This window comes from Eucalyptus grandis, chromosome 5 (genome assembly GCF_016545825.1).
Source record: "Eucalyptus grandis isolate ANBG69807.140 chromosome 5, ASM1654582v1, whole genome shotgun sequence".
NCBI classification, from domain to species: Eukaryota; Viridiplantae; Streptophyta; class Magnoliopsida; order Myrtales; family Myrtaceae; genus Eucalyptus; species Eucalyptus grandis.
In genome coordinates, this window is record NC_052616.1 from 8,988,701 (window position 1) to 9,001,779 (window position 13,079).

The 13,079-nt window shown below is 41.0% G+C and overlaps 2 protein-coding genes and 1 non-coding gene across 3 annotated transcripts; 2 read left to right on the forward strand and 1 right to left on the reverse strand.

Annotated features, from left to right (window-relative positions):
* Positions 1-7,545, forward strand: LOC104443934. The gene is made up of 7 exons (XM_010057491.3): positions 1-461; positions 1,187-1,510; positions 2,270-2,422; positions 4,378-4,715; positions 5,048-5,567; positions 5,660-5,695; positions 6,752-7,545. The coding sequence occupies exons 1-7, from the start codon at positions 254-256 to the stop codon at positions 7,228-7,230; spliced, it is 2,058 nt and encodes a 685-aa protein (XP_010055793.2). The 5' UTR covers positions 1-253; the 3' UTR covers positions 7,231-7,545.
* Positions 7,546-7,924: 379 nt separating this feature from the next.
* Positions 7,925-9,145, reverse strand: LOC104443935 (protein LURP-one-related 17). The gene is made up of 2 exons (XM_010057492.3): positions 8,721-9,145; positions 7,925-8,614 (listed from the first exon to the last, which is right to left on the reverse strand). The coding sequence occupies exons 1-2, from the start codon at positions 9,051-9,053 to the stop codon at positions 8,213-8,215; spliced, it is 735 nt and encodes a 244-aa protein (XP_010055794.2). The 5' UTR covers positions 9,054-9,145; the 3' UTR covers positions 7,925-8,212.
* TRNAA-AGC lies at positions 7,972-8,044 on the forward strand. Its single transcript has one exon. It is a non-coding gene; the product is annotated as a tRNA-Ala (tRNA).
* Positions 9,146-13,079: the final 3,934 nt, after the last annotated feature.

Genomic DNA, 13,079 nt, shown 5'->3' on the forward strand with positions numbered 1-13,079 from the left:
TTCGTGCCCTAGAAAACCATCCCTCCCTCGCTCCCGTCGTCTCTTTCCCCCCCCTTCGCCGCAAAAGAGGATGCACCCGATTCGCCGCCCGACCTCCGCCGCCGCCCGGCCGTCGCCGCTCTCCCGCCGGATTTCCCGCTCGCCGATGCTTCCGTCGCCGTCCGTCCTGTGACCGGGCCGAGCCGAGCCGAGCCTCTCCCGCTGGTTGGATCGCCGTGCGGATCTATGGTGCTAGGGTTTCCGGAGGGCGGTGATGGACGCGGTGGAGCTGCCTTATCCGGTTGACGTTGCGGCGGCTGCGGTGTCTAAGCTCATGGGGTCGGATGGGTTCGTCGGTAGAGCTGGCGTTGGTGGGGGCGTTGTGGCGGTCAAGAAGGTCGAGCCTCGCGGCGGGGGCGATTCGGACCGCGTGGTTGGGATCCCCGTGATCAGGCCGTGCAGCGCGATCGATGACAAGAAAGGCGAGTGTCTCTTTTCGGGGCTCGGTTTCTTTCTTTCGGTCTAGCGGTTTTGATCCCGCGAATTGTTTCGTATGATTTGGTTCGAGATTGTGTAGCTGGAGAGAGGGGTTGGAGTAGTCTAGAGAGTTTCGAAGCTAGAGGCATGGGTTACTTTCTTTTCGTATTTGGCTTTGTCAGTTATGTGCAAAATTTTGGGATTCATGCGGTTTGATTTCCTCGTTTGTGCTTTCTTTGGGGAGATTGGATGAGTTTTCAGTCTATGTGAAGGCAAAAGGGCGGTTCTGCTTGGAGTTCATGTACCTTAGATTACTTAAGGCGCTTTACTAACTGATGCTAGTATGGGAAGTTTACTCACTGGTAGCTATTCTAACTGTAAAAAGATAAGTGTTGGTGGAAAAGATCCTTATGTTGAGTGAGTTGACTTTCTGCTGGATCGCTTGCCTTTGGTCATAGTCATTTCCATCCCCAGGGGGGATCTTTTCCTTTCCTTGCTTGTAATTAGACTGGGTATTATTCCTTTACGAAAAATGGAGATTTCAGCTTTTTGTGGTCTCTTATTGTCATCTTTCTGGTTGGTAATTGTAAGTCTGGCCTTCATTATCATTTGAATGGTCTGAGTGAGAAATACAGAGCAAATATACCTCGAACTTTTTCTGTGAAATTGAGTTGCTTCCCCTTATTGGTTCTCATTGAAGGGTTATCTTGTTCTATCATTATCTTTGCAGATGTGGCAACTCCTGCAAATGCTTTGGACATGCCTTCCCAGCATAGAAGTACAGAAGCTGAAAATCATAGGCATAATCATCTACTGCCAGATTTGCATAGTAAAGATGTATCTCAAGATCGTCCCAGGACTGATGTGAATTTTGTTCGTAGCCCTGGTTCTGAAGATGGTCGATTGCCTTGGAAAGCAGGGAAAGTTCCAAGGAGCAGTAATACATGCTCCAAGAGAGCACGAAGCACTCAAGTGGAAGATGCTTCAGCAATTATTTTAGCTGATGAAGTTAAGGGACTCACAGACAAATCCTTGACAAGAAATGGCTCTTTAGGTAATTGTTGATAATTTCAAAAGTCTAAAGTACAAGTATGAGTTGCCATTAACACATATATATGCTCCAATAAGTTAACTTTTAACTTGTAGCAAGTGGAATGTCTCAATATAGTTGTACTTTTGCCGTCTAAATTGAAACTTCTGTTGGTCATGATTTAATCCAGTCTTTTCAGCTGCTAATGCTCTATTCAATGGCTAAGACTTCAACTTCGGATAGTAAATAGATGTCAGAAGGTTGACTTTATCAATAATATGGGTGTATGTCTGATGCAATTTGAAAGTGTTAGCTGTGAGCGTTTAACTTAGATTCCCTTGGCGGAGGTATTCATGAGGCATTTTTTATTGTTGATTAAAGGATTTCTTCTTTCAATAAAGCATACTGTCTGGATGGTCTGAATATGAATTTTTACCTTATTTTTACAGCCTTCTAGCTATATGCTAGTTCATTAATTTAGCAGGAGATGCATATCCCACACCTTGAGTTCAAGTCAAAGGAAACCATATTTTCCACGAAATCAGAGAATTTCTTTCTGTTTTAGGTTCTGCCATTTCCTTTTATTTGAGTGTTTTCTATTAGCATATGGCATTGTCATGGAATCTGTCATGCCTGGAAGGTTGTTTGAGTAACGGTTTAGTATGACCTTATTGAAGGTTTGTGCTGTCATTGCTCTGATAGTTAGTACAAGTCTATATTTTTTGGTTTCGAGCTAGTGTTGATTATATTTCAACTTTTATGTGCTGTTGCACCACTCCACAGAGAAAAGTCATTCGGGGAAATCGAGGACTATTGGCAATAAACGGGGTGATAGAAGAAATGGCAAAGCCCCTGTGAAGAATAGATATGATGCTTTCATGATGAGGCCTTGTTCTTCAAGTTCCACGGTCTCTCCGGGAGGAAGCAATTTTCTAGGTACAGCTATTCTACATTTTAACGTAATTTTACCCATTTCGAAATCTTTAGATTGATTTTCAGTTTCTTTTCTTCTGTTAATGTTGAGGAAAAATGCGCATTTTTGTTTAGAGAGAACTTTTCTAAAGATGTCATGTTTGACGCAAAGTGACATGAATGCTCTATGATAAAATTATCTTGTCAGTGGCAATGTTCTTTGCCTATATAATGCAAAGTGCTGACAGCAAAAGATTTCTGTTTCTGGACCATAAAATAACTCTGCATCTGAGTGTGTGAACATGCTGCAACTTCAGGCGTTTACTTGGACTCAGCTCCATGATACACTCAATGGCTCATGCAATTTCTGGTGCTTTGTTTCTGATATTGCAGATCAATGGTAGAGCAAGGCTTAATCATTTTAAGTTTAGAAATGTTCCTACGGAAAAACTGAATATACTGGCACTGTGAGGTGCAAAGCATTTATCAAGATTTTGGAGAATAGGAGCGAGATTACTACATTGCCTACAGCTGAAGTATTTTAATTGACTCTTATCCTCTTGTAGTATTGTTGATAACTTTATCATTGTCTGCAAGCCTGCTTAAGCATGAAACCTGACTCTTGGCTTTCACTGCAAGAAGAGAGTGGAAGCAGAGAACAGAGTTATGAGCAATTGCATGTTCATAGGCATGGCAGTTTCAGACATAGGTGCTTGATTGTTTTTTTGAATCTTTATAGTTCTTAATAGTTTAAAATAAAGCATGCCAACTCTGGTTGTGGAACTTTTCCGTATGTTGGTACTGTCATTGTAAAAGGTGTTGCTCTGGATATGAGCTTGTTAAGAAGATATGATGTGTTCCCGAAAATCATATATTGTGAATTAAGGGTTTTTTTTTCAATCGCCAGAAAGAGAGGTAGATAAAATGTGTTGTTGTACTTTATTGGAAATGAATATCTACTATGATCCCCTTGTCCATTCTATGGATCAACCAGTATCCATGCACACATCATAGTTTTTACCTTTCAGGTGTGACATACTCTGAAGTCACAGATGCACAGGATGTATTGACTGAATTTATAAGCATCTTTGCTGTTTATAGGAGTTATATCTCAGCTGTTTCCTTTGGAAAGCAAATATCATCATCTACTATCACAGAGTCTATTTACTTTATCCTTTATGAATAGCTTTTTTTGCTAATATTACTGATTTAGGTCTGATATTCCCAAATCCTATCACTTGGGCCATGGTGAATGCTTCTTCTTTCTCCCTCTAAAGAATTTCAGATGCTTCAAAGATCTTTAAGGGCCTAAATCCTTAAGGACTCTCAATCTGCATCTCTTTAATCATATATCCTAATACTACAGCAGAATGCATTGTTTTGCTAAGTTTTTCAGTTGGCTGGCTTCTCTCGACTGAGGTGTTTTGGGTAAAAGCATTCTGCTGTAGTTGTAATGTGGTTTCAGTCCTTGCGGACTCTAAAACTGCATGTCCTTCGCTATTGATCCTAATTCTATTGGAGAAAACCTGGATTATCTAAAATTTTCATGTGGCTGGCTTTTTCTCTGAGGCTAGTTCTTTCAATATTGCGCTACTTGATGTTTGGGCAGGAGCACTCTGAAATAGTTCTCATGTGATGTACGGCAATAGGATTGATGTGTTCTCATTGTTGGTTATTATAATTCCCTTTTGTCCAAAATTGAAAACCAGAAATAATTAAACAGTAGAGTGACTCAACTTCAAAAGGAAAAAAGGAGTGAAAGAACCTATGGATGAGCTATTCCTCCTGTCTACCATGCTGCTGTTTGGCTTTTCAAGTGGCATATAATAAGTGTTAGCATTATTGTGGCACAAAATAGTAGCTTGGTTTGCTGTTCACCTGTCCTTTGTTTTATGTTGGTTCTATCACTTACAGGGTCTGAAACGTGATGTTTTAAGAGGTAATAAATTGATTTAACGTGGACATCCTATTAATGACAGGGTTCTATGGTCTGAAGTCAGATAATCGTGATATTACAAAGCTTGTGGATGACCTGTCATTGATCGACATCCTTGGGGGTACATGCAAATGCCCTAGTTTAGGCAAAGAGAAAGGGAAGAAATCAGCTAATGCGGATGATAAATTAACTCAATCAGTTAGAAAGGCATGCTCTGTGCTTGAGCCCCTGAGACGAGGCCAATCCCAAAATCTTGCTGAGGTGGACATTTGCGAAGACAAGAAAATATCCTCTGTGTTAAGCTCCACATCCCTTGCAGAAAGTGGTGCCGAGGGTGATTACAGGGACATGTACTCGGTTGACCCCTCTTCATCCAATGAGGTAAGTTTGGAGGAGTATTTATAAGAAAAAGAGGATTTTTCAAGCTTTCATTTTGAATTTTCCGAGGGAGAGTGCACATAGTTGGGCCAATCTTTGATCTCTAAGCATGTGGACCTTTGCATAAGTAACTTGACCACTGATTGTTCATGCTTTTGATATTGATCACATAAGTCTAGCTATAAAATTGGTGGCATATTTCTGCTCGAACAAACATAAGTAGCCTGATGTGTGATGGATCTGCTGTCCTCTTGGACATCTTATAATTTGGGTTGATATGGTGGGAGCTGACCAATTACCTATTTTTTTGTTCTAATTCTGTTCATAACAACCAGGGCCTCTGTGGGAAGCCAGAGACCTCTGTGGATCCTCTTGATTTGCCACTTTATAGTCCGAAAGACCTATGGGAGAAATTGTCACTTCCTCCACCTAAAGATTTGGACTCCTTGCTCCTGGATGCTGCAAAACCTGCTTTATCTTCAAAGAGCATGTCTGATCTACGTTCAGGCAAGCAAATAGTTCGCCGAGGTTGCTTGCCGCCTTTTCCATGGTCACATGCCTTTACTGGACATTCTCGGAATAATTCTGATGCCGCTAAATTGTCCATTAGTAGGAGTACTTGCCAGGGCAGATGGGTAAGGGTAGCGAGTCCTGTGATTTTGGCTGCAAATTCAGCTGATTGTTACACAGACTTGGACTCTATCACCTATAACGAGAGCCTGGTTCCCTCTGTAAAAAGAAAAGCAGGGGTTTTGGGAAGTAAAATTACTTCTCAAAAATGTGTTGGCATTCCGCCATGGGACTGGTCGTCATCTTCTTCTGCAACTTGCTCTTTTCCCTCCAACCCAACTCTGGGTAAGACATTCTGGCATTGTTCAGATTCTATGGATTTTATATGTTTGTCCTTTTGCTCCTTCTAACAGCCTTTGTTTGATTAAATGGAGCAGCACCATGTGGAGTTGAGACGGAGAATGAGACTCATGGTACGATTCAGTTACCAATTGCATTATTAAGGAAATCCAGCATCTTCTTCTTGGTTTGTTTGCTAACATGTGGTTTTGTGTATCTGGGGATGACAGGTCTAGAATAAGAAAATTGTAACTGATATGCACGAACTATGTCGTATATTGCAGGATAATATGTTAAACATAGAATTTCTATATATTAAGTAGGCACTAAAGAATTATAACCTCAATGCAATATTTGGATTTTAGATGGTCACTTATGATTATCTGACTCTAGACAGGCTATGTTGTCCTTTTGTTATCTGGGGATGACAGGTCTAGAATAAGAATATTGTAACTGATATACCCGAATTATGTCATATATTGCAGGATAATATGTTGAACATAGAACTTCTATATTTTAAGTAGGCAATGAAGAATTATACCCTCAATGCAATATTTGATGTTAGATAGGCTATGTTGACTTTTTTGTTAATAAAAGAGGAAGACAGTGAATTAACCAACATATGCCATCTCTTGGGGTGATGGGTGGAACTAAAACATCTAGAAACCGTTGCCAGAATTTTGTATAATGCATAACTTGACCCTGTAAGCAATAGAATGATTGAGTTATGTTGATTTCAATGGCCACTCTCTCATTAATAGCGGGGACCTCATTTAACCAGAGTAGTGGACCACCATTACCAGTTGGAAAATTATTCTATAAATGAAGAAACTCCTTTGCAAGCCAAGCAAAAATGAGAAGAAAAGAAGAAAAAGAAAACTGCCGTTTTGTTAACATGGAGTCTTATGCACATTTTCAAAGTTTGGAATTGAAGAGATCTCAAGGCTTTGACTTCTGAAAATTTTAAAGCCAGAGGGTCTAATTCATCTGTGCGGCTCCTTGAGGTTGTTTTGTTTTCCCTAGTGTCATGTGGCATGTGATGAGGATTGCGTGCTTTTTCATATCTTCAAGGACTCCTCATAGAGAGCAGTGTTTAGAGTTGTCTAATAGACATATACTGATGTTGTTCACCTTTATTAGATGTTATTCTCCTGGATTTATTCCCGAAATTTGTTTCCATTACATGACAGAGAGCCGTTGCCCAAGTCTTTTAGCTGCTGCACGAACCTTGTGTGGTATTGCAAGCAAAGAAGCTGGGAGGTCTTCACTGAACTGGTCAAGAAAGCCTCTACAGAAGGCACTCAAGCCTCGGAAGTTGAAGTCGAGCAAAAATTGTGAGGACCTTGTGACACCAAAATCAGAGACCAAAGATGTCACCAATAATTTGGACCAAATACTATCAACGAAGAAGCCTAAGCTCTCCAACATGGACATCTGCTTTACTAAACCTCCAATGAGTTGGTCTACCCCGAGATCGAGCAGATCATCACCAAGCAGATCAGTCAGGGACTTTGTTGCTGAAACTAGACATTCCGTGAGTAGCATCTCAAAGCAATCGAGCATGTTGCCACCAGCGGCACGGGTTTTTGATAAGGCTTGCGACAGCCATCAGAAGCCCAAAACCTCCATACCGTTGCATTGGAGCAGAGGCAGGGATGGTCTACACTGACGCCCTCTACACTCCCATAAGGTCCAATTTGAACTGTATTTACTGTTTGAAGATTGGGGGGAACGGACAGATTTTGTACATAATGTATTGTCGAAACTGGGAAACAGTCGAAACAGAAGATGCTCCCCCTCTAGGATGCGGAAGCGGGTAATGTTGTAACTTGTAACAATTATTAGGTTTCGCAAAACAAGTTTAGCATACTGAGAGGAATTGTTTGCCGCCCTATGTAAAGCATTTCAAGCGGCAGTTGAATTCTTACTCTTCTCTACCCACCAGCTCCTCTGTGACGGATTGCTGCTTCAATTTCTATTTCAACGGCGCTAATTTGCAATCGCTTTTATTCATTACTATTAAGTGTAAACGACGCTGATTCAAGGAACGCCACATGATAAGGATACAGAGCATCATGGGTGCCGTCTTTGGGTAACTGATAGTTGACGCTTGACAGCTTAATCAGTGCAAAAAACGTGAGTATTCCCCCCTCACGTCGGCTAAATTTGGTCGAATCTTGCGATGCGTAGACCAGCGAATCCTAGGAGAAAAGTCACAAACGTGTCAAATCAGAAGAAAAGATGCACTTTCTGCTCTGCTCTTCTCCAATTCATTCTTTTAGAAGAGTTTTCGGCTTCTCTCTCTCGCATCAACGCCAGATCCAGAGTTTCATAGGGAGTTCGAACGAATCTTTGGAACGTGGTCAGACAAATATTTTTGAATATTATGTTTTTGGAACAGTAACAACAAGGGGATGTAGCTCAGATGGTAGAGCGCTCGCTTAGCATGCGAGAGGTACGGGGATCGATACCCCGCATCTCCATTTTACTCTGTTCTCCATAGTCTCTCCTCTCTTTTTTGCTGCCGCTTCTTCTTCTTCTTCTCCTCTAATTTTTTAGGACAATCGACTTGATTTTGATCCCACAATTGCCAGAACAAGAGGGCCATTTTGCGACTTCTCTCTTGCCCTTCGTTCTCTCATTCTTCATCCCTAGGAAAACATTTGATCCAGCAGCAGAACGAGAGCCATGGCGAAACTGCAGTCGAACCCCGGCCTCACCACCAGCACAAACACCTCCGTCCCGAACGACCCCCCGCCGAGGCTGGCCTCCTTCCTCTTGATCTCCGCCACCACGTCCCGCGACGACGCCTCGAGCACTTTACACGACCGGTTCGCATATGACCCCTCGATGACATACTCCCGCGCCTTGGCCGGCGTGGCGCGGCACACGTACGCGATCGCACCGGAAGCGGCGCGTAGGACGCCGACCCGCCTCCTCACGCAGCAGATGGGCTTCTTTCTTGATCGTTTGCCGGACTTGTAAGAGGGCCCATCGTCGTCGCCTGCCTCGCCTTCGTAGACCAGCCAGTCGTCCAGCCTCGCAAGGAGTTTCTGCAATTCACGTCCCAAGAGAAGATGAATGAGTCGTCTACGCACTTGCTATCTTACCGAACGTCATCAGCATGCGCAGAAAACCATGTCCCCTACGCTACCCTACCTTGAGACGGCGCAGTGTGAGGACGGATTTGCCGGCGCGGTCCATGAGGACGACCTCCCGCGGGCGCCCGCCATAGCTGTCGACTCGGTAGACTATATCCCCGCGCGAGTCGATGACCGTGAAGCCATTGCAGTCGGTGAGGAGCGACTTCCTCCACACCGTGAAGGAAACGCAGGCCTCTCGCCCGTCGTCGTTCTCGTGGCGGGGCTCTCCGATCCGGCGTCGATCCCCGTTCGGGATCGTCTTGAACGAGGACGCGAGGCGGTTGTATTCATTCTCGATCTGCTGCTCTTCGTGGACGGTTCTTGATAGATGTTTCAGGAACAGGAACATCTTCTTTGTCGGGTGCGTCTCCGTGTTGGAAAGCTCGAGCTGGGATGAGGAGTTACGGTTTGAGGGTTACTTATAATGAGGTTATAAGCGGACGGAACGCTTGAGGTTCGGGCCACGGGCTATTGACAGATGATACAGCATATTTATAATAATTTTGGCCCGTTTCAATGAAAAGTATCTCAATCCACGAAATATTTTTCACCGAAATTGGTCCTTCGATTTTCATTAAAAGGCGACAAGTTCTATGACAATTCGGAACAAGAAGAGTCCTAGTGATATAGAAGGAACAAATGTTCTTCGTCGGAATTTAATCAAGGAAAAAGTACAAAATGCTTTGCTGGAATTTAGTCGAGGACAAAGTGCAATAAGAAGGATATAATGTCGAAATTTAATCGATAACGAAGATATAAAAACTACAATTAAGATATACGTGGGAATATAATCGATGACGAGAAATGTGGAAATACGGCTAAGGAACGATAGTGGATAGGTATTTGAATTGCAGAAAAATAAATATAAATATAAATTTACGGAGACATTGAATTTTTTTAATTGATTGATAGATAGATCTTTACATGAATCACTTTGGGTTTTTAAAACATAACCTAATCGATAACCGCTTATTATTTAAATCTTTCGGGGTAACTTCCTTGCTATGATCTTTGGCTTCATAACTCCCTTATGAAATTCGACAAAAAGATAAAAAAAAAAAAAAAAAAAAAAAAAAAAAAAAAAAAAAAAACCTCATTTATGTATAGTTACTACTTGAAGAGAAATGCTCAGGTGACTGTTTTTAATATATTGTTAGAATAATAATCTGTTTTGAACTAAAAAAGATAACAAATAATTTGAAATTATTGTGAAGTTCATCTCTTTAAGAATTTGTTAGGGCTAAAGGAGCGTGAATAGGTAACAATGCGGAAATTAAGATTATATTGCGATAGGACAATGCTTGGTGATAAATTGTGCAGTGTTCAAATCTTACAAATGTGCAACAATCCATAACAAAATAAAAATAAGAGTTTAAGGGATACAAAAATTACACATAACATGTTTATAGTGGTTCGACTTTAACAAGCTTAAGTCTACTTTTCCACACCGACAGTCTATCGACTAGATTTCACCATGGTAAATCAATAAGAAGTTATAAGGACTGAATATTCACTACTCAAACTCATATGGAATATTATTTAATCTCACACTCACAACCTCTAAAAGATTACAATGTATGGCTCATGAAAGACGAATGGGTTGTGGATACGACTTTGTTGAATATTCTCTTGATATCCTTTAGCTTTATAACTTCCTTAATACTCCTCATTGTCTAAGCTAACCATCGGACTCAAGCATCAAGGGTCATTCATCCAATCAACCTATCGGACTTAAATGTTGATGAAAATTTGATCGCTTCTGGATTGCCGAAAATAAAGTTCCTCAAAAGATTTGTCACCCATATAGTAGATAGGGTTTCCATAAGTTGTGTTCTTCCTTTGGAAAACATTTCGTCTTCAATTGATTGTTCTGTTGATAGATTAAGATATTTTAAATAAGTACAATTGCATTCAATATTTTCCATTCGGACAATCAATAGATATAAGGCAAGGAATCTGCACCAATCTTCTAGCCATTAGCACAATGATTCAAAGTCGGATCAATATCCTTGTTCTATTGAGATTGAATATTAAGAATAAGATTTTTACTACGTGCTTGAATATGATGAGTAACGTCCAATAATGCACATAAGTTTCCATTTGGAAAAAAATTACCGTCAGATTCAAAAGAAAATTAAGAAAAGTTTTGTCAATCTTCAAAATCAATTAGAGAATTTTCTTCAATAGAATTTACAATACACAACTCTAACAGTAACTTAAAGACTATTATACTAGCAAAACCCTTAGTTGAATCTTCAAAAGTAACTTCCTTACCGCAATCTCAGACTTCATAACTCACACCCAGTCCTTATCTAAAGCAATTTCCAACTGTCTTCAATACTTATCTTGAATATTAATCAAGTGGTTAAACCATTATCGATAGCCAAACTTAGTCACCGGTATTCATATTTATCAAATAATTGTAACCAATTATCATTACATAATAACACTTGACATCGATATAGCTGCTACTTGCTAATATTGGAGTCAATCGTCAACCAATCACCACCGCATATCAACAGCAATACTTGGCCATCAATACAACTATTACTCACCACATTAGAGTCAATTGTCATAGTCCAAGGAAGTGACACAATTTAGAATATTCCTATATGATACCGTGACCGATCCATGAATGAGTGACCCTCGACTATCTCTCGAGTCTTAGGGTTTTCTTGAGTATTTAAGAATAATCTTGGGAGCGGACGATATGCTAACTATATACTGTTATTATATATGCATATAGTAGGGTAAATGGGGAGATGTAATCTCCATTGTCATATCAAGAAAAGATCTAAGTTAATCTTGTACTTGTATATATAAGGGTCTCATTCCCTCATTTATATGTATCTCACAAGTGAAATACAATCCAAAGCTTCTTTCTCTATAGTTTTCTCTAAGATTCTTGTGAGTGTGAGCAAGTAATGCACATTAGATTAATCGACCTGTGACACAAGTGTCTACCAATCACCACCAATTGTCATTGCATAATAACACTCAGTTATAGATATAGCCACTACTCACCAACATTGGAGTCAATTGTAAACCAATCACCACCTCATATCAATAGCAACACTTGGTCATTGGTATCCAGAAATCGATCGTCATTTTTCTTATCGATGTTCCTATCCATAATTGACCAAATTGTCGATTATGGTCAAAAGTTGGTCAATTTTTGATGTAAACACAACCTTTGTGAATCACACGAAACGTTGAGTCAATTGAAGTTGAAGTCGTTGATGTTAAAAGAATTTGAGACATGACATGACCTAGTTCCCTAATTTTCCAATCCACGGGTTAAGACATTATTGCATGATGGACCTCTCCTGACGATCTCAATCCTAAGTTTCCCTGTATCGAGGGATTCACCTCGTGCATCAATGCTCCACGCCCGCCCCTATGCCCGACCGGCTGGTTCTAATGGGGTCTATCATTAACTAACGGTTTGCTACAATAATTCTGCTCAACATATCTTATAATCCACATGGAATTAACCTCCCTCGGCACGACGCGTGTACGATCGTCTATAAGATTCCGTTTCGCTATAACATAATATTTAATTCGTTTGGAGCTCTTCGATGAGAGTTAGGCAAAGTGGTTTTTTATATTTCTATGTGGTGGCAAGAAAGAGACAGGAGAAAGGTGGTGGTGGTCCAGAAGAAGATCTGGGGAGGGTGGAATCCAAGAGAACTGCTGGTGGTTGTTACCGGCCAGGGGGGCTTTTTTATTCTTCTCGTTTGTGCTGAAGCTTTTGCCCTAATGAGGTCAAAAGTTGGACGTGGAGATATTTTCTTTTGCATCTTTTGAAGGCGACTTTCGTTGCATGAATCGAAACGAAGAGTTAGTACAAGCATGCATGTCACAGGCAGAGAGAGAGAGAGAGGGAGGGAGGGAGGGAGGGAGGGAGGGACACACAAGGCTGCAATGCATTCGTTAGTCCAAAGTTCATAGCACAAGGCTGCAATGCACTCGTTAGTCCAAAGTTCATAGCACAAAAAGTTGGAAAAAGGGAGGGAAGGACACACGAGGCTGCAATGCATTCGTTTGCCCAAAGTTCATAGCACAAAAAGTTGGAAAAACCAATTGGAAAACCGAGGCCTCCCAATGAATTCCTACGTGGAGAAAATTCATAGGGCTTGAATTTCTAATCTTCTCGATTGGCCGTGTTCCAGAATTTGGACGACCTCGGTATAAATATCGGTAGGGTGAAAACTTTTCCCATCTCGGGTTGTACGAATCAACCCGGATATTGGGAGTATTTTGACTCGTGAGTTACAGTGTTCTAAAGTTTGGACGACCTTATTCTTGTTAAAGTATGAACATCAGCAGAGAATTAATTTTTTCGTTCTCCATCTATATGATTTAAACCCAAAAA

Bases quoted from the DNA above. Each gene is read 5' to 3' on its own strand.
- LOC104443934 (XM_010057491.3), top strand. From the start codon at position 254: ATGGACGCGGTGGAGCTGCCTTATCCGGTTGACGTTGCGGCGGCTGCG. The intron at 2,423-4,377 runs GTACAGCTATTC...TATTAATGACAG, and splicing joins GGGAGGAAGCAATTTTCTAG to GGTTCTATGGTCTGAAGTCA. The intron at 4,716-5,047 runs GTAAGTTTGGAG...CATAACAACCAG, and splicing joins ACCCCTCTTCATCCAATGAG to GGCCTCTGTGGGAAGCCAGA.
- LOC104443935 (XM_010057492.3), bottom strand. From the start codon at position 9,053: ATGTTCCTGTTCCTGAAACATCTATCAAGAACCGTCCACGAAGAGCAG. The intron at 8,615-8,720 runs GTAGGGTAGCGT...CGTGAATTGCAG, and splicing joins TCACACTGCGCCGTCTCAAG to AAACTCCTTGCGAGGCTGGA.